This window comes from Mustela nivalis (genome assembly GCF_964662115.1).
Source record: "Mustela nivalis genome assembly, chromosome: 16".
NCBI lineage: Eukaryota > Metazoa > Chordata > Mammalia > Carnivora > Mustelidae > Mustela > Mustela nivalis.
The window spans coordinates 2,053,799-2,075,491 of NC_139035.1; the positions used below are offsets into that span (position 1 = coordinate 2,053,799).

General features: G+C 36.1%; 1 protein-coding gene across 6 annotated transcripts in view; it reads right to left on the bottom strand.

The window, feature by feature from the left end:
• Nucleotides 1-21,693, bottom strand: part of KIFAP3 (kinesin associated protein 3) — a 176,477-nt gene that overhangs the window by 28,171 nt on the left and 126,613 nt on the right. For all 6 annotated transcript variants that reach the window (XM_082702692.1, XM_082702693.1, XM_082702694.1 and 3 more), the window contains 3 exons: nucleotides 21,450-21,535; nucleotides 7,687-7,876; nucleotides 663-762 (listed from right to left, as the gene is read on the bottom strand). In XM_082702692.1, the coding sequence (XP_082558818.1) occupies nucleotides 663-762; nucleotides 7,687-7,876; nucleotides 21,450-21,535 (376 nt within the window). The remainder of the gene's footprint in view (nucleotides 1-662; nucleotides 763-7,686; nucleotides 7,877-21,449; nucleotides 21,536-21,693) is intronic.

A 21,693-nucleotide genomic window follows, 5' to 3' on the forward strand; every position in this document is an offset into this window, starting at 1 on the left:
TAGTCTCCACCCATTCACTGAACCAGTGTAATGCGAAATTTCAACAGTCAGACTACATCGAAAATATTACACCCCTAAGAGTGATATGAAGAGGAAAATATTGTGCACACTTTCTGCTAAAATTTGAAAAATCTATGACACCAGTAACAGAGTGAGTATCTGCTGGGAGAAACGTCACTGTAATTGTAGAATGAGGCTGGCATACCATGTTTTTTTTTTTTTCTTTTAAATATTTTATTTGAATCCCATGCAGGGAAGAATAGTCTTCAATTGAATCAAAGTGTCAACTTTTAAAAACAGTGATGTCTGAGTAATTATTAAAATACATGTATTGTGTTCTTATATTTTCCTGGCTTTGGAAAGCACTTAGGAAACAATGTGAGTTCATTAATTTGGCAATGAACTGTCTATTTCAATGGACAGCCTGTATTTTCCAAAGTGATGAAGCATTTTGTTTTTCAGATCTGCAATCTTCATTTTTTAAATATAAAAAATGCGACTCTATAAGTTAATTTGATATCAAACAAGCATGTTCTTGAAAATATTGAGGTTTTTTTTTCCTCTTTAATGAAAACAGAGAAATGGGGGAGTGAAGAGAATTCTAATTTTTCAAAAAACAAGGGAAACATCATATATTAGATTTTTCTTGAAAGACTATTTACCTGCCAGGAAATGAATGCTGCCCAACTACATCTCCATTTTGAAGGTGATAATCATTGAAGAAGTCTGGACTTATGGCTCCTTCAGAGGCAATTAATCCATCTAGAAAGAAGGAAAATTGGTAACTAGTGAAACTTATTGGTAGGGAATAAAAAGGAAATAATGCTAAGAAGCAACACAACAGAAAATAATCTGTATATTTAATCTGGAAAGAGAAATGTTAGCACGACATGCTACTCTCTCTGGGACCAAGATAAGACAATACATACTTAAGCCTTCACAACAACGCAGCAAAACAACTGAACACTTATTGAGCACCTACTATGTGGTAGCACTACACTAGCACGGAGATAAATAAGACAATCTCTGCCTCCAAGGGACTTATGGTCTTGTATAAAAACAGAAAAGATAAGGGGTAAGGTGAAGTAGTATGTGATAGTAAGGATGGTCCCCGCTAAGAAACCAGGATGAACAAAGACAACGAGACAGTAAACAGCATGGTGTGAGTAATTTCACACCCAGACTGCATCATTTGTGTAGAATAATTAAGAAATTAGGTATTTCAAGTGAGTTAATTTCTAAGTAAGCACTGCTCGACACTTTCAGCGCCAGCCTTAAAATACACACGCAAACTTGAGTTAGAAATGTTTGGAAGTGTATTTTATATTCTCTGTGTTTTTAAAAAGTATAATGAACATAATATATTACTCCTTGATGATTTAATATTCATTATAAGTTTCAATTACTTTTTGGTCATGCCCTGAGTTATTAGATTTATTGGACTACCTATACTAATTTGCTCTACACCATTCTGCTTTTGAGAAGTTCTTTTTCTTTGTTTATAAAGTACTCCTTTTTCTTTATCTAAGTCTTTATTATTGCTTCCTGCTTATTTTAGAAAGATACTACTTTCTTATTTACTCTAATCTAATCTAAGATAACCTATTATTGATAGAATTATGAATCAGTTAAGAATAAGAAAAGAATTTGAGGCAAAAAGCTGTAAGTGATGGTTTCTGGGCTGACCGAGGCATAAAAGAAATGTATTTCCGTATGTAGCTTTTGTAATAATTACTTGGGAAGCTGGCAGGCCTTTTGAAGTTTCCTTTTCTGAAAGTATTCTGGGTTGTTAAGTGACCTATAGATAAATGTGGGCTAGGTCATACAACATTGTTTAAAAAGTTGGCATAGTAAGCAGCAAATTATTTACTCACCAGATGGTCATTTACATCTACCACTTGCATAAAATACTCTGTTCGGTTCTAGGGGAATTACAAAAAGTTCCAATACCTAATTTCTGTTTTCAAGAATTTTAAATTAAGTGAAACATAAGGCAAACACTTAAGATGCAATTAAATAATACATTTATTTAATAAATGACACACAGCAGGAATGGATGTAAGTAATGAATGAGCGCTGCAGGCAGAGGAAGGTGTAGAGAGATTGCTGTGCTCTGTAGGGGTTAGAAAATCTTACTTGGGGAGGAGGGAGGCAGAGGCATAACTGATTTGAGTCTTGAAAGACTGGTAGCAATTAATGACAAAATCTATTTGAGGAACAAAGTGATTACAAATCAAGTGAATGATAAAATTAAGTAATAGTGTTGGCAAGTGAAATTAAGTAATAGTGTTGGCAAGTGACTAAGTGAGGTGATTTGTATTTCCGTACGACCCCTGTACCACTTTTTTGTTACATATCGTATACTAAAGATTTGTATTATTATATAATTGTTGAATTGCTAATGAGTATCTTTGGTATAATCTCTTATTTAGTAAATTTTAAATATTTAAGAGGTAGCTTAAAAGTATCTAATATTTAGTCCAGTTTCCATGTTCTCGAAAAGTTAATAAATCAAAAGATCAGCTAAACAAAAATGGTTACAAAAAATGAAATTATGGGAAATGCCAAGACACAACAGATTGAGAATTAAGCAGTTGCAATAATATTTTACATGGATTGAAGACTTCTTACAGGAGTGCGGCTAAAATTAACAAGGTTAAGACCACAAAAATCAGTAAGTTCCTCTGTTAAATTAAAACCAAATAATTAAAGGTCAAGTTTTAAGGAATCTGTGAATTTCCGAGGAACAAAACTAAGTAGCGTGCCAAAATAAAATATTTATCGCTCTTTGAAAGTGAATACAAAGATATTCAGCATGCTAGTATTATAGAGGATTCTGATACCCAGAAAATAAATACAACCAAATAAAAAGACACATGAAATGTATTTTAAAAGTTTACATATGAAACATGACCTAATGAAGTAAACCGGATTAAGAAGAAATTAAATGAAAAACTGTCATCCATTTCTCAACATCTTCATTTTGATTTGGAGCTCCCACTGTCTTCAAAGGGAAAAATGAGTAGCAAAAGGATAAAGGAAATACAGAGAACTACAAACTAGAAGCTCATCAAATAGAGATCAAACTAAAAATGTCTAAGTTTAAAGATTCAGCCAGCAATTTTATAAACTTTTATACTTATATTAATTTTTAATAATCTGAGAGCACAGCAATTCATTCAGTAAATTATAGCTTCTACTGTGTCCTTTATAATGTCTTGACAAAATTTAGGCAGCTCTGCTGTATGAGCAATCTTTCTTTACTAGAATGAGAAATAAAGGTGAAAGAATGAGGAATAAAAGTGAAATTCCATCTTAGATAAAATCCTCAACTCAAACACCTCGACTTCTTTGGAATTACCTATTTGTTTCTTAGCATTCTGTATCCAAAATTAATTCTTTTATAGAAGTAATACAAAGGAATCATATATTCCTGATTACAAAATCCAGCTAAACCTAAGAATGTTCTTCCAAAGCTCCTACTCTAACCTTGATAGCGACAAGGAACCAAAGAATTTCATGGAACATTTAAACTACCAGAGAACAAACAGAAGACAGAGATGATACACACCAGAGCCCTTTGTAAGCTGCACAGCTTTATAAACTTTTTGGTTACTCAATTATATGAAGCCTCTTAGACCACAGCTACACAACACACCTTTTTGAGGTGTTCCCAGTAATGATGATAAATAGGACTATGAGTAAAATGGGGTCTGTACTGGGGCAAGAAAGAAATCAAAGCAAATTTATCGGGAGCACAGGTAATTTATCAACTTTCTGATTTTTATTTTATTTTATTTTATTTTTTATAAACATATAATATATTTTTATCCCAAGGGGTACAGGTCTGTGAATCGCCAGGTTTATACATTTCACAGCACTCACCAAAGCACATACCCTCCCCAGTGTCCATAACCCCAACCCCTCTCCCAATCCCCCTCCCCCCAGCAACCCTCAGTTTTCAACCTTCTGATTTTTGCAACCCAGTAAAAACTGGCTTATAGAGATTGTGAATAAGGTAAAATAGGGGCGCCTGGGTGGCTCAGTGGGTTAAAGCCTCTGCCTTCGGCTCAGGTCATGATCCCAGGGTCCTGGGTTTGAGCCCTGCGTGGGGCTCTCTGCTCAGCGGGGAGCCTGCTTCCTTCTCTCTCTCTGCCTGCCTCTCTGCCTACTTGTGATCTGTCAAATTAATAAATAAGATCTTGGGAAAAAAAAGGTAAAATAACTCAGTATCTTCTTATATATATTGTTACTGAAATAATCTTTATTTCTTAAAGTCAAATAAAAACATAATATTGGGCTTTTTAGTGAATGAGTCAAAAGTGAAATTGTGACTGTCTGGGAGAAAACAGATATCAATAATGAAGAAACTGAGAAAAAGAAATTGCTACAATAGAAAAATCAAAACTTACCGAGCTACACCTTATAAGACATATCACAGAAACATACAGGTAAACAAAAACTTTTTTTTTAAAGATTTTATTTATTTATTTGACAGAGAGAGATCACAAGTAGGCAGAGAGGCAGGCAGAGAGAGAGGAGGAAGCAGGTTCCCTGCTGAGCAGAGAGCCCAATGCGGGGCTCGATTCCAGGACCTTGGGATCATGACCTGAGCCAAAGGCAGAGGCTTATAAGACCCACTAAGCCACTCAGCTGCCCCAAAAACTATGGTTTTACAATAATCCTGAGACAGAAACAAACATTGTAAGCTTCATATTCCAGAAATATATTCACATATTAAATGCTAAGAATAAGATTCAGCAAGTTGATGAAAAAACAACAAAAAAGTCATTTAGGAATATGTAGTGGTAAGACAGCTTTATAAATTATACTTCCTCTGTGGGTAAACGTGTTAAAGCAAACAGCATCATTTTTATGATGGAATAGCAAATTACTCAGTGACTACATTCACAATAATTTTAGACTCTAAGGAAAAAAATACCATAACTAAAGGAGATTGTAGATTCCTATTTTCTTGTGACAACACTAAGATGCTTTTTAAGGGGGCGCCTGGGTGGCTCAGTGTGTTAAGCCTCTGCCTTCAGCTCAGGTCATGATCTCAGTGTCCTGGGATCGAGCCCCACATGGGGCTCTCTGCTTGGCAAGGAGCCTGCTTCCCCCTTTCTCTGCCTGACTCTCTGCCTACTTGTGATCTCTCTCTCTCTCTCAAATAAATAAATAAAATCTTAAAAAAAAAAAAGAATAAAAAGAGAGAAACACGTATTTTCACATATTTAACAGTTTGAAAATATAGAGGGCAGTACTGATGAGTAGGCAGCAACAAATGCTATTTCATTTTAACATAAAAGATAAGACCCAGGGTATCACAGGCCACTTAACTTCACCTCTGTGGCTGAAAAGCTACTATGGCTGCTTTCATCAGAGGCAGCCTATAGTTTCATGCATACCGGGGACTTGAATAAGATGGCTCAAGTGTTCAAACAAATCTGCAGTTTTACAAATTTCTCTGGTGTTTCTGAAGATGCAACTGCACACAGTGAAAGACAAGAGACTGCTGTTATCTAGGTTTCATGATATGCATCAAGAGGTACCACAGATTCATTTAGTTGAACTATTCATGGAACACGAACTAGGGAAAATAACGAATAAACTAAAACAATATAGATGGCTTGATATGAGACCTTTATCTTTATTAAACTCATTGCAATGTAACCTCCACTGTTAAATGTCTACCAGATCATCAGTCTACAGAGATTAAAAAAAAATAAGGATATCTAATGATTATATTCTACTCCTCAAATGCTTGAATTTATTTATTTTCCCATCAGCTGTGGTTGCTTCTAAATTTTGATATATAAATATATATATAATTCAGATCTCTCACAAAAGCACAAGTTGTACATTTTAATTATAAAATATCTCAGAAAAATATTTATGATTTTCACTTTAAGAGGTTAACCTATGTAAATTAATTTTGGGAATGTGGTATAAATTTTTAGAAATTTGTTCTGAAGTTCTAATCATATTAAAACAACAAAGTTGAACACTGAGATGGTTAAAAGTTTTATTCAATTTTGGAAACTAGTAATCGATTCACACTGAAAAGTAGCCATCAATCTTCAAAGCAAGAAACCTGATTCCACAGAATTCTGATTCTGGTTGAAAAAAAATTCATATCATATATATTTTACATCATTTTACTTCATGAATATCTGAATATGTAAGGAACAGCTGCTTGCCATTACTGAACTAAGGCATTCTGGTTAGCTGAAATTAATGATCTACTCCATCTGGTTTGAAACACAAGGCAGTATATTTCATAACTACTGTAAAGTTCAGTTTGGAAGAAATTAATTTAATTTTTAAAGTAAAGTATCAATTTTCCAAGATTCTAGTATCTATACCAAGTATAAAAATAATATAGTATTTATGGGCAATTTGCACAAAACAAAATTATGAAAATAAAGTGTGATGATTACATAGCAGGGGGAAAAAGCCATTAATTGAGACATAATATTTTAATGTTTTTCTTATCCAACCTGCTACAGATCTTAATTAAAAATCCTTTTCCTGGGGCGCCTGGGTGGCTCAGTCATTAAGTGTCTGCCTTTGGCTCAGGTCATGATCCCATGGTCCTGGGATCAAGCCCTCTGCTTGTGTTCCCTCTCTAGCTGTGTTCCTCTCTGTCAACTAAATAAATAAAATCTTAAAAAAAGAAAAAGAAAAAGAAATTGTTTTCTTCCTCACAACTAAATGAGTTCAATGAAGTAATATTAGTATTGGCAACAGTGCAACATTTTGACAGCCAGAATATGCAGAAACTTACCAAATCTTTGTGTCAAGCTCATCCTTGGAAAAGGCAGTATGACAGAATCAACAGTTATAAGTATATGATTTATATAAAAATTAAGTTTTACCCTAAAAACACTAGCAGAGTTAGAAGGAAAAAGGTTTAAGTGTCTAAATCTTCCCAACCAAGTAGAGTTAACTAGTTCAAAATGAAAGCAAAACCATGGTAAAATGAAATACATTGGAAAACAAAACATAAATTAGTTTAGTTTACATTTTTTTAAAAGATTATTATTTATTTGACAGACAGAGATCACAAGTAGGCAGAGAGGCAGGCGGGGTTGTGGGGGCAAGCAGGCTCCCCGCTGAGCAGAGAGCCCGATGCAGGGCTCGATCCCAAGGCTCTGAGATCATGACCTGAGCCGAAGGCAGAGGCTTTAACCCACTGAGCCACCCAGGCACCCCTAAGTTATACATTTAAATAAATCCCAAATAGAGTAAAAATGAAAACCCTGAGAATGTCATTTTAAGTTATACAGTCTAGAAAGTAATAAACTGGGTTTGGGGGTAGGTGAGCCAGGTGGTGGGTATTAAGGAGGGCACATATTGCATGGAGCACTGGGTGTGGCGCATAAACAATGAATCTTGGAACACTGAAAAAAAAAGTAAAAAAAAAAAAAAAAGTAATAAACTCAGAGTAATGTTCCTGGGTACAACATTTTTTTATGGAGATCACATCAAAGACTAAGTTGGAAAAAAAGGTGAGTTAACAGGTTTGCATGGTGTGTATGGATGGTACTTTTAAAATTATTTGCAGAACTCCATTTAAATACTACAAGAAGTGCTTCCAAAGTTTGGGAACGAGCAAGGCTGGTCGACCAAAATCCCTATTTATGGCACACAAGCTATTTAATTTTGCTTTGGTCATCACCTTACCTGAGTTGTAGAAGAGGTCAGGTCTTTCAAGAATGTCCCCTTCATGGATGTACGGCTCAATGCGATCATCTCCGTACAAGTACTGCTCACTCTCATCCAATTGGCGGCTCTCTACCATCTCCAGCCACTGGGAGTTATGCCAGCGAAACTTTTCACTCTGAATTTTCTTAGCCCATTCTTCATCATATTCCTATTGAAAACAAATAGGTATATTATGTAAGCTTATAAAGGAACTACCTTGGCCCTCAGATATTAGTACTAATTTAGAGGCTCTTTGTTTGGGTCAAAGGGAACATTAAAATACCTGTCAGAATTAATTTATACAATAATCAATAAAACCAATTAACTACATATATTAAAGACATCTGTTTGAATTACTAATTGTTAATGGCAAAATCTAAAAGTTTAAACTTCACAAATTCTCTACTACTAGAATTTAGGTGTGCAATCAGACTTTGGCTCTCAAAGAAATCTGCGGCTATAATCACTGGTGGCAGTAATGATAGGTGCTTAAGCACTAAAATGACGTCTTTCACTACATCTTCTCTGAGATAAACACTTTTCAGTAGGAAAGAAAGGTATGTCTCCTAACTACTGAAATGGTTTACCAGGGAAAAAAAAGAGAATTTAATTTTATATTAAATTAAATTCTAAGCAAATAAATTAAGGACAAACGAACATTATCTTCTTTTTAAAAAAGATTTATTTATTTGACAGAGATCACAAGTAGGCAGAGAGGCAGGTGGGGGTGGGGGGGCGGGGAAGCAGGCTCCCCGCAGAGCAGAGAGCCCGATGTGGGGCCCGATCCCAGGACCCTGAGACCATGACCCGAGCTTAAGGCAGAGGCTTAACCCACTGAGCCACCCAGGCGCCCAAAAAACATTATCTTACTTAGTCATAATTACTTCTTTAAATGTCTATTCCCTCCTCCAGTGATGAACTCCTGAGGAGCAACTTTTGACTGTCACTGCTTTACTACTATCTCTCTCATACCTGTTCACACAGAATGCCCTTGGTGAACGTTTTCAGCAAGTTACTGTTTGCTACAGCTGAACCGATCTAGCTCTTGACTTCTGCCACAGATTGTGGCTACTTCTGACTAGTATAGCCACTGAACAATTAATGGACAGCACCATGGATGGCATAGATTTAAAAAAAAAAAGATTTCAAGGTACTTCTTGTCACTCTAACTCTAGGATCTTAGTTTTAAATTCCTCTGTCATATCTGTAACGTTTTTGTTTATAGTCATCTAAAAAGGTGCCAGGCAGTACTACTATCTTCCCATAGTCAACATGAATATGATAATTAACAGGTGGACCAAAGATACATTTTATTTTTATTTATTTATTTATTTTTAAAAGATTTTTATTTATTTATTTGACAGAGAGAGAGCACAAGTAGGCAGAGAGGCAAGCAGAGAGAGAGAGAGAGAGGAGGAAGCAGGCTCCCCGCTGAGCAGAGAGCCCGATGTGGGACTCGATCCCAGGACCCTGAGATCATGACCTGAGCCGAAGGCAGCGGCTTAACACACTGAGCCACCCAGGCGCCCCCAAAGATACATTTTAAATACTGAGCAATTTTCATCCAAAGCTGAGGCTCAGAGTAAAAAAATATCACCAGAGTAGGAATTTCTGGGGTGTAAGAATAAGTCTAAAATTTTATTAGAATGTAACTATTATTATCTTGTCAAAAAAAAAAAAATTTTACTTGTTAAATTTGGTTAAGTTGCACATTATCGATAAATCTCAGTATTAGCTGTCAGACTGTGTGTTCTAACCTGTACATCTTTGAAACTATAATAGATGTCCCTTTTTAACTGAGGGAGAAGTAGAAAACTTTTTTGGCTATGATACTACTACTGATGGCAGTTTTCCAACAAATTATTGCTTTCCTTTTTTAACAGTTAAATATTAACATTCCTATTAAGCTCTCTATTTCCTGATATATTATTTAAGTTTAATTGTATAAAAGATCAGTTATAAACATTATTACATTTTACTTTAAAAATAATAAACATTTACTAATCCAACTGTTATAATTTCAATATTTAAATGTCTGGATTTTTTTTTTTTAAGATTGATTTTATTTATTTATTTTTAAAGATTTTATTTATTTATTTGACAGACAGAGATCACAAGTAGGCAGAGAGGCAGGCAGAGAGAGAGAGAGGAGGAAGCAGGCTCTCCGTGGAGCAGACAGCCCGATGCAGGGCTCTATCCCAGGACCCTGGGATCATGACCTGAGCCGAAGGCAGAGGCTTTAACCCACTGAGCCACCCAGGTGCCCCTAAGATTGATTTTAGAGAAAGAAAGCGTGCATGCATGCTTGCGAGAGTGGGGAAGGAAGGGGAAGAGGGAAAGAATTTTCAAGCAGACTCCGTGCTCAGGACTTGGAGTCCAAGGTAGGGCTAGAACTCAGGACCAGGAGACCACCACCTGAGCTGAAACCAAGAGTCAGACACTTAACTGACTGAGGCACTCTGGTGCCCCAAAGGAATTTTTTTTTTTACTCCAAGTTATAGCTACAGTTTTAATCTATATTTGAAATTGACAATTTAGATATAAACAATAAATGCTAAATCCAAATCCCATCTTGTTGGTACGCTTACAATGAACAGATATAATGATAATTAATACAATCATCCATTTACTGATTACACATAAGTTGTTCTGATAAAATGAGATAATACATATAAAGCATTTAGAAAACCTATATTGAAAACACTTAATGTTAGCCATTACTATTAATTAATCGAAGTGATGGCTTCCTGAATAATTACTATAATTATTATCATGTTATAAATGAGAAAACAAGGCCCAGGACACTGAATTAACTTGCACACAGCTAACGTGGCTATTACAGCATTGTAAACCCTGGGTTAGTAATGTGGAAAGGGCAATTAAACAGAGGACAAATGAGTGTTTGTCAGGGTCACTGTGGAATGGATTCTTTTGTAATGAGAATATAATAAATGGACTCCAAGGTCAACTTTGAGCTCCAAGGTTCTACGAATGTGTTGAACTGTTGACCAAACAGTGATTTGAGAGGAAGTAGCTTCTGGTCTGGTAAGTTTATTTTTTAACACATGGTATTCTCAGTCATGTTCTCTCTGACCTGGACGCACATGGGAGGGTGTAAGGGAAAGAGGGAGTTGGAAAAGCAACAGCACAGAGATGTTACAAGTAGTTTCACTGGCTACAGATTTGAATGGTTCACTATGGGTTTCCAAAACTAAATGAAATACTAAGTGGTGCTAATTATGCAATATGAGCACTGTGATTAGTTTTAAAATAATTTTGCCCAAATGCTAAATTTAATTTTGAACCTCTTTAAAATTCATGCCTTTGCAAGTATACATTTTGGTTCTCTAAGTGGCACAGTTGTCTGTGTTAGCTGCAAAGTTGGCTGCACAAATATATTACTGTCATATTAGAAGGGGCTAGAAAATTTAAAAAGAACTGATCACATACACTGAGAGAAGAAAAGAATGAGCTTATTATCCATAAGATAAAAAAAATTAATGCATAAACAAAAAGTAAATGGTATTTGGGACAAGAAATTCTCCATACTAACTGGCTTTTTTAAAATTTTATTTTATTTATTTATTTGACAGAGAACACAAGCAGGCAGAGAGGCAGGCAGAGAGAGAGAGAGAGAGAAGTAGGCTCTGCACTGAGCAGAGAGCCCGATGCAGGGCTCGATCCCAAGACCCCAGGACCATGACCTGGGCCGAAGGCAGAGGCTTTAACCCACTGAGCCACCTAGGCGCCCCACTAACTGGCTTTTTTCCTTAAAGATAAACTCGTTACAGGTCACTAAAATGTGCCTTATATTATGCCTAATTATACCCAGAAGATACCTTATAATACCAGAAATCCTATTAAATCCACATTAAATACTGTAACTAATTTAATAGGTATTGTTTCTTTTGTGAATACTAGCTTGTTTCACTTGGCGAGAGGTATGAAACAAACTTCTTATTTTGGTAGACAAATTTTAAATTTGATTATCTGAATGAAGAAGTATTCAAGAAAGATGATAGAAAAACACATGACTTGATTGCTTTATTATCATTTAGTTTTAAGCATATGGATTCTTAGTGTAAGATCAGGAGATAAAACCTAGTCAAGTGCTCAAAACACAGAAAAGATGGGTTCGCTATTCCATTGAGAGTAAAACTTGCTTTTATCTGTGAAATGTTTCAGAAATAGGTATAAGTTTAAAAGTAAACTGGGGTGCCTGGGTGGCTCAGTCAGTCAAGCATCTGACTCTTCCTTTCGGTGCAGGTCACAGTCCAGGGTTGTGAGATCAAGCCCCCGTGTCTGCCTCATGCTCAGCGCAGAATCTGCTGGGCATTCTCCCTCTTTCCCTCTCTTCTCCCCTTCTGGCCCCTCCCCTCCACGTGGTGTGTGCTCCAGTGTTCTCTCTCTTCTAATAAATCAATGAAAAATCAAGAGTATTAAAAAATCTTTAAATCACATATCCCTAAAATGTACTTAGCCTAGTAAGTAATGCTCTGCACAAAGAAAAAAAATCATGCTTATTCTAGGCATTAGTAATTTACATGCTTCTCAGAAGATTTTACTATTCTAATAATAAAAGTACATGTAAAAATGTGTAAGAAGATGCTATTTGCTTCACAAATGCCCTTCAATCTTGAGCCTTCTTATCACCATTCAAGCTTATGGCAATGTTCTTATTAATGAACCTACACACAGAAGGCTTAGTATTTAAAAAGAGACCATCTCTCCACAGCCTATCTAACCATCTGACAGAAGTCCAAACACACAAAGTGTGAGGATCCGTGGCTAAATTGTGGCATTAAAGCTTGATTTGTTAGTGTCTTGGGAAGCTGATTTTCCAAGGCAGGGAGTTAGCACAGATCTAGCACTAATGTAATTAGACTACTTTTAGCAATCTGAAGTCCTTTTAAGTTTTTACCATTTTTTTGGATCAGTTTATGACTGAGTAAATTCATAGAACCAAGACACATCTTATCATTTTAAGACCAAAAAGTATAGTAGCGATGATGCAGACTGTATTGTCCCTTTAAAAAAAAATAATTTTATTCTAAGTATTTTTGTACTATAAAACTATAGGTTTAATTTTCTATGTCTATGACTAACATAATGATTAATGTGTGCATTATTGTTTACAGAATCACAATGAAAGCACTATGACCGCCTGCTTAGCTCGTCAGAAAACAACAGTTTTTCCTTCAGGAAATAGTAGACAAAATCTGTTATTCCATACCAAGCTGTGTAATCATCCAGGCTATAGAAAATTATTTTTTGCAAATGATCCAAAGATTACAGATCCCCACTACAGTGAATCCACTACAATGACAACAGGGAGTTTCATGGGAGGTAACCTTAAGATTTAATAAGTACCTATGGCTTTTTGTTATAGATCATAGCAAAGAAAATAAACCCTGACAAGCCAGTATCAAGGCCTTAAAGTCTCAAGTAGTTAGAACAAGACTGTTTGAAATATTTATTAACTGTAAAACTATTTCATTATCAAAAGAAAGCTGAAAATTGTAGAAAAATAGCACATTGATTTTCAATGACTTCCTTAATTCCCAAAGTAATTGCTAACTTTAGGAAATATTTTAAAGATTTAAAACCTAAGTATGAAACATTATTAATATACTGTATTTGTGTCATAAAAGTTTGCTTTAGGTTGTGATAATACAGCTTCAAGTACTTGAATGTTTACCAAATAAAGCATTTTGGAATGAAGTATGTTATGAGGAGTACAATATTGGTTTAAGTAATTAACTTCTCCTTTTCCTTTGTAGTAAACATTAGTGAAAATCAAATGAGATAGTACTGTTTTCATATGCAATGCTGGCTTTTCATCTTTATGTTTCTGAAACACTGATTTTTATGTCCCAGGTGCCTTGACTATCAAATATTTTAGCTTATGGCTGCAGAGAGTCTATTTAGTACTAAATTAATAGGCTAGGTAGGACAGTGGTCCCAAGGATTTCAGATTTTGGAAAAGTTTCAAAAACAAATTTGGGGGACTAATATTAAATGTAAATCAACTGCCACTTACTATTATTGTCTTAGAAAAGCAAGACTATTTTAAGACTAAAAATGTGAGAAAGACAATCTCAAAATGAAGATCTACTTTCCCCAAACAATCATGTTAACAGCCTTATTGCGTGTAACTCTTCCCCAGCCTTGCTCTCTACGTGTGTCTCTCCCTTGACTTCCTCCCACCTGTCTTTTTTTCCCCTTCTCTCCAATTTTAGTAAAAACCAGTACAAATTGTATCATGCTCCAGGGACGAGCGCTGCGGAAGACCTGGCCTCAGCAATCTTCTTCGTGTGTCCTTAGTGAACGCAGTTTAGCAGCCTTGGCACAGGCAGTTTCTTAGTGTCTCAGAGTCTGAATTTACTGGTGTCAGTGATACTATGGTAAGGTGTACTTCAAAGAACACTGGATTAGGAGGTAGGAGGCCTGGGTTCTGTGTTTCGCTCTGATACTGACAGAAATGAGCGACCATTTCCACGTATTTTATTCCTTTTGGCCTTAGATTCTTCATTTCTAAAATGAAAAAGATCTAAGATTTGCTCAAGTTCTAACATTCTATAAATAAAAACCTCTGATTAATACCATTATTTCATAAAGCCACTGAGATACTTTCTTAGTGTCTCAGAGTCTGAATTTACTGGTGTCAATTGATACCAGTACTGAACGGGGATAAGTACAAACTGAAGAATCTTGGCAGTCTAAGGAGTTTATTTTAAAAAAGCAAATAGCAACTCTGGGAAACTGTGAGACTGATGACTCACAGACCTGTCCCCCTGAAACAAATAATGCATTCTATGTTAATAAAAAATACTCACAAAAAATTAAATATCAACTCTAAAAGAATATCCAGTATCAAAAATTTAATAAATTCAACATATAGCAATTAAAATCTATTCTCTCTAACCCCAATCCCCCAAATCTCTCCTCTCTTAAACACCCCCTAGCCCCACTGTCAGGAAATAACTGGGAATTCAGGGATGTCATAGCTCAACCACAGCCAAGATAAGTCATAAAAGTTTATCAAGCCATTGTGGAAATACTCCAGGAATATAGTTACTTTTTACTTCATTTTTGAAATGCTTCTTTTTACAACAAGGGTACCCTGATGTCCTTGCTTTGAGACTTGAGTTTGTCTTGTATTTGAAGGTACACATGCTTTGTTTTTTATTTTCTCTTCTCAGCTCCTGCCATGATCTTAAGCTCTCAGTTTCTATAAAAACTAAAGTGTCATTAAAGACTTATGGTTTGGTTTTAAATGGAATGTGCCATCCTTTTTGAAGTCCTACATCCCTTTGTTTACTACTTAACCACAGAAACATCATGAAGCCTTAACCAGCCTATTATCAGAGCCTGTTCACTATCAGGAAAACTCTTTGTAACTGGCTTCCGTCACACCTTGTATCTGATTAACACACTATAGGATAACATAGAGCTACACAGATCTGCTTTGTGTTCTAACATACCTGATGGAAAGCAGATTTTCCTTTCTCCTTTAATGTGACAGCCCCCTAATTGAGAATGTAATATGGTCTATTTAATACACTTCTTCATACTAAATTAAAGCAGATCTAGAGTAATTTAGTTGCTCATTAAGGTTAAGGTAATAACTGCTAAGAAGATGCCTTTTTATAGCTTAGAAAACACTTATCCCAATGATAGGTACAGGATGATTAAATACAGATATACACATAATTAAACACACATACATAACAGAGTTGTTGACTTTAATGCACATACTGCCTATTTCTCAACAGTACTATCCCAAGTTTTGTCCTGTAGTGTTGATTATGACATTTTCTAACCAGACCTCAAATATAATTAATGATCTCTTCAACCACTGCTTAAAGCACTGAGGAGGCTCATCTGTGAAATATCATTTCAAATATCACGTTCAGTAGGGACACAGAGTTAAAGACAGATATCAAATCACAGGGACCTGTGGCCGGAAAGACAAGAGACATCACCCATTCACCACAAAATCTAGGTACGCCCCTTTCCCCATAAATACCTCATAGACACGATGGGCCATTAGTACAGAACATCCGTCGCAGGGGCCAAAGAGCAGTGTTGCTCCTGGAAAGCAAGCCCATGTCTAGATGACAGTCTGCTGGTGTTTTCTAGAGCACAGAATGTAAACTTGACATTCTGGGGACTTTGTGTTGTTGAGTTTTGTATTCCTAGTATCTTAGTGTCTTAACACAGTATGTCCTTAATAAAATAAATTAAATGTTTTACAACCCAGTAATGTCAGGGGAGGAATTTGTTTACCAACTGGGGAAGAATTTATGAGGTTGTCAAATACTTCATGTGAAGCTGAAAATCGAACTGGGTTTTTAGAAACTGTCTATGATTAGAGGATTCCGTTCTTCCCTTCAGGATTCCCAAGGCTTGGAGGAGAAAAGACAATGATCAACTACCATATGTCCTCTCTCCTTGTCTCCCCACAGCTCTCCGAATCTACTCTAGTCCCTGCCTCCCAGAGCTACATGTGAGGCCTAGTCAGACAGGTGACAACTTGCTGATGAGCCCATAGAGACCGCAACACCAAACAGATAGTCCTCCAGGGTACAAAGAGTACTACCACCACGCATCTGTTTCAAGTCACCAATTGGAGGGTTTGGGCCCAAACACACTAAGCAAATCATCACTAATGTAGCATTTCCATAATGTAACTACATTACATAAGTTCTTTACTGCACAAGGCATATTTCCCTAAGGCTTGCAAGGTATCTCAATGTTTCTTATTTTTCCACCCTGTCTTAAATAAAAAAGTTTGCTTTCTTAAATTGCCTCAAGTTACAAATAATCGCATTAGCTCCTTCTTAAAAATTTTTAATTATTATAGTACATAGTCATGCTGAGAATATTAGGATATCAAAGTCCAGAGGTAAAAAGAATCTTAAGAGATCATCCACTCCCATTCTAGGCAGGTTTCTAACTATTTAAGAAAGTTGGTTATTCAGTTATTACTAATGCTGACTGGACATAGGCTTTACATTCTCCCTTGACAGCTTATTTCTAGTGTTTCATCATCTTTGCTGTGTCTAATCAAAGTTTCTCCTGTTTTGAATTAAGTCAATTTCCTCTTGTTTTACTCTTGAAAAAGATTTGGGACAAGAAAATAGCACCCTGAGTCATGATCAGTAGTAGAGTCTGAGCTCAAAGAACCGACTGGCAGCTATGTCCTGTCCCAAGTGAACCGGAGAAGCAGTCATTTTACTGACGCATTAAAATGGCCCACTCCTCAAATTTCTCCCAAACAAGGAGGCTTAGCAAGGTAGCAGAATAACTCTGGCCTGAGGTTAGTGAATAAATGGAGTCCAAATTAAAATAAGTCGCCGCAGATTCAGAACGTGGGTAATTTAACAGATGAGGCGCTTCTACACTAGAAAAGGCAGATTCCTGTTTACCACACTGTCCGAATCAAGGCCTTTCAGTTAATTACCCTATATAGAACTGCTTAGACATGGAGTTTAAAATGCCAAATTCAGCCGTTTTGCAGAATAATCTTAAACTGTAAATAATCATATGTCTGGCGAAAATAATACTCCAAATAATGTTCCAGAGTTAAAACCCAAACAGTGAACAGATTATCTTCCTACACCATTTAAAAATTTAAATGAAAATAATGTAGATAATTAACTGTACCAAGGAAAGAAAATGTTGGTCCAGATAGGTAATCCACATATAAACTTCTCAACAAGGCCTGAGTTTTGGCCTAGTTTGAACAAAACTGAGGCTGACCATCATATAGGATATGCTACATATTTTCCCAACTAACAGTAACTCTCTAATCCCCAGAAATGTCACTGTCAATGGAATCTTCAAAAAGCTATACACTGTCTGAGATTCACTCAGCTGGTGAAAGAACTAGAATCAGTTGTATTCTAGATGCAATACTCTGTTAGACCAAATTGCCATGTTATAGAGGCCAAAAGTTGAATGTAAAATCAGAAACCCTACTCAGCTGCGAAGGGGGGAAAAAGTTTTGGGAAGAAGCTGCTCCCAGTGGTGCAGTTCCTTACTATCAAGCTAGAACTGAACCGGAGCCTTGACTCTCATGAGTGTATAAGAGCAGAAAGGTAAAGAAACATTCTTCTAGCGGAATGTGGGATGTTTTGAGCCCTTCCATCAGCTGTAGACCACTTCTGTCCATCTAAGAAACTTAGCTGTGAATATAACCTAGTTGGGTAGCACAGCAGGACTTTTAAATCATATAATTCACACATGAGTATCTTTAAATATTGTATTTAATAAGTTTATTATTTCTAAATATCTTTTCAGACTAAACTTTTCCAATGTGTGAAATGAAACAATCTAAAATTACTTGGCATAATATCAAGTACTTACTTTGTTAAGTCTCATGTGGAGTCATAGATGGATTAGGTGAACCTTCAAAATAGCTTGTTTGAATTTTTTTATACAAAGTCAAGTGATCAGATACCATCTTAGGGAGCCATATGTAGCTGGCTGATATATCACCAGTTTCATTTTGCTGATTATTCTTTGAAGACCTTATCAACAAGGTTCTTTGTAAAAATAATTACCTAAATAATTTTCTTTGTTTACATTTTAACTCTGATCAGGATTTATAAATTCCTTTAAGGACAGTAAGATCAACAAAGTAAAATGAAGATTAAAAATCTTCATTGGATTTAGAAAAACAAAGGCCAGGGTGACTAGTGAGAACCGTATCAGTGCAATAATGGAAGCAGAACCCAGAATTGGTACAGATTGAAAGGATGAGGGGAAATGAAGGAAGGAAGTAATATGTAGACTTTTTCAAAATGTTTGACAGGGAGAGAGAGAGACAGAGACAGAGACAGAGAGAGAACTAGGACAGCAGTATAGAAAAAACAGACACAGCGTGAGGAAAATTTCTGTTCAAGATGAGAGACTTTAGCCCGGAGTTTAAAAATAATTGGGAGTAAAATTTTTCACCTTATATTCATATTTGATTCTAAATATTTTTATAAGAAGTCTGAGCTGGCATTTTGGAACTTTCACTAATTTATATTCTAAACCAAACATGCCTAAAACATTATTGCTTTAGATCAAGAAGGTAATTTTATTTTTTTTAAGATTTTATTTATTTATTTGACAGACAGAGATCACAAGTAGGCAGAGAGGCAAGCAGAGAGAGAGAGAGAGAGAGAGAGAGAGAGGAAGCAGGCTCCCCACTGAGCAGAGAGCCCGATGTGGGGCTCGATCCCAGGACCCTGAGACCATGACCTGAGCCAAAGTCAGAGGCTTTAACCCACTGAGCCACCCAGATGCCCCAAACAAGAAGGTAATTTTAAAAGTATACTAAAAGCTTATAAAAAATTTAAAAAAAATTTTTAAAAAGTATGCTAAAAGCAATCCATAACAAACTGACATCTTTTCTCCTTTCCTCATTGCTTAAGTAAGATAATCACAAACAGAACATTAAAAAGTTTTTTTATTCATACACTATATACTTCATATACAACACTGACTGAGTGATCTACAAGAAAACAGTATACAAGGGGCACCTGGCTGGCTCAGTTAGAGTCAGGTTAGTGTCTGATTCCCGATTCCAGCTCAGGTTGTGATCTCAGGGTCCTAGGACTGAGCTGTGGTTCGGGCTCCAAGCTCAGCAGGGAGTCTGCTTGGGATTCTCTCTCCCTCTCCTATTGCCCCCCCCACTAAATAAATAAATATTTTTAAAAAAGAAAATACTATATGAGCCATGAAATTATTCTCTGGGAGTAATAAATATTCTCTATAAACCCTGTGACCAGGGGCCTACATGTCTGAAACATCTTACTGAAGCAAGAATTTAATATGCAAAATTTCCTTGGGATGCCTTCGTGGCTCAGTGGGTTAGCCTCTGCCCTCAGCTCCGGTCGTGATCCCAGGGTCCTGGGATGGAGCCCCGCACTGGGCTCCCTGCTCAGCAGGGATCCTGCTTATCCCTCTCTCTCTGCCTACTTGTGATCTCTGTCAAATAAATAAAAAAAAATCTTTGAAAAAAATATGTAAAATTTCCTTATTTTAATGAAGAAATCAAAGCTAAATGCCAACATACTCATTTAGATTTAAACTAGTAATGATAGGGGCACCTGCATGGCTCAGCTGGTTGTATGTCCGACTCCTGATTTTGGCTCAGGTTACGGTCTCAGGATTGTGAGACTGAACCCTGCACTGGGCTCCATACTGGGCGTGGAGCCTACTTAAGATCCTCTGTTTCTCTACCACTCTGTCCCTCCCCCACCTCACACATGTGCTCTCTAAGGGGAAAAAAATGTATAAACCAGTAATGATTTGACTCAGTCAAATCCAAAAAGCAGATGATATCAAGTAAGATCTATTTCTGTAATAAAATGCAAGAAATTGACAAGAAGTTACCTGATAGTGGTTGTCTGATTTCATAATGTAATCACTAGCACAAATGTCAACTTAAAGGATTTCTAATAAAGTTGTTAACTGACTCTTTAAGATGTTATTCTGATTCTTTAAAAAGCTTAAGTTAAACTTTGAAAACTACTGAATAGGCTATATTCAAGAAGTTTTTTACAGGGTGAGTCAAAATAAAAAGTATTAATCCAGTTCAAAGAAGGAAGCAAGCAAGTTGTGTGCAGCAATACATGCCATAAGTGAAAATACATTTAAAGTAATCTAGTGTATGGCACATCCCAGGTACAAGGCCCAAGTTTAGGCAGAAGACTCCGGTGGGCAGCATGAGCATGATTTCTGAAGAAATGTGTACATGGAGAGCATGTTTCTAAGTGCTGACTCAGATTACCCTTCTGATTATATTCCTTTGGTTATAAATCCTTTCAAAGGTACTGCAGAGGGTACCTGGGCAGCTCAGTCGGTTAAATGTCTGCCTTCTGCTCACGTCATGATCTCAGGGTCTGCGGATTGAGCCGTGGGTTGGGATCCTTGCTCAGTGGGGAATCTGCTTCTCCCTCTGCTGCTCCCCCTGCTTGTGCTCTCTTTCTCTCAAATAAATAAATACTTTAAAAAAAATAAAATTTTCTACAGTCATGAATAACATTATTTTTGTATGTCTCATCATTGTAAAACAACTTACAAAACAAGTATATGCATATAGACAAAAATCAAATCACTGAAATAATAATTGATTTATTAAAAAAGTTTAATGGCCAAATTGCAAAACTGACTGTGTTGAGTTTTAGTAGAAATTCTCATTAAACCCCTGCTCCTATGAAATAATTTCTCTGCAAAACAGATGTTTCTGATATGACGTATAGACCAAATCTAAAACACTTAATATGTATAAAACCTCCTTAAGGACACATAGACCAAATCTAAAACACTTAATATGTATAAAACACTTAAAAATTTGAAGGCTAAAGGTCTTAACTTTTTTTTTTTTTTTTAAGATTTTATTTACTTGACAGACAGAGATCACAAGAAGGCAGAGAGGCAGGCAGAGAGACAGAGAGGAGGAAGCAGGCTCCCCACTGAACAGAGAGCCCAAAGTGGGTCTCGATCCCAGGACCCTGGGATCATGACCTGAGCCGAAGGCAGAGGCTTTAAACCACTGAGCCACCCAGGTGCCCAAGGTCTTAATGTTTTAAACATGAATTTAGTATCACTGAATTTTCAGAGATTTACCAAAATACAAGTTTGCATTTACATGAAATGCAAAGTTCTAAACAGATGTACAAAGTCTTCTTTTCTCCCAAATGAAGACTATTATCATACTTTGTATAAGAAGAAAAATTACTTACCGCTATAATATCTAATGTATTATCACAGACCTTTCGGATTTCATTATTTTTATCATGCATCAGATCTATGAGATATGCTGGGGCCTCTGAATAAAAGTGGTTAAAGATACAAACTCATTTGAGATTGAGGCTATTCAAGCATATTAGAAAATCCCACATTTCTCTAAATTCAAATGCTGCCATAAATCTAACTTCAAATTTTAAAATAGGATTAGTAAAAGATGACCAGAAACATCTAACATTT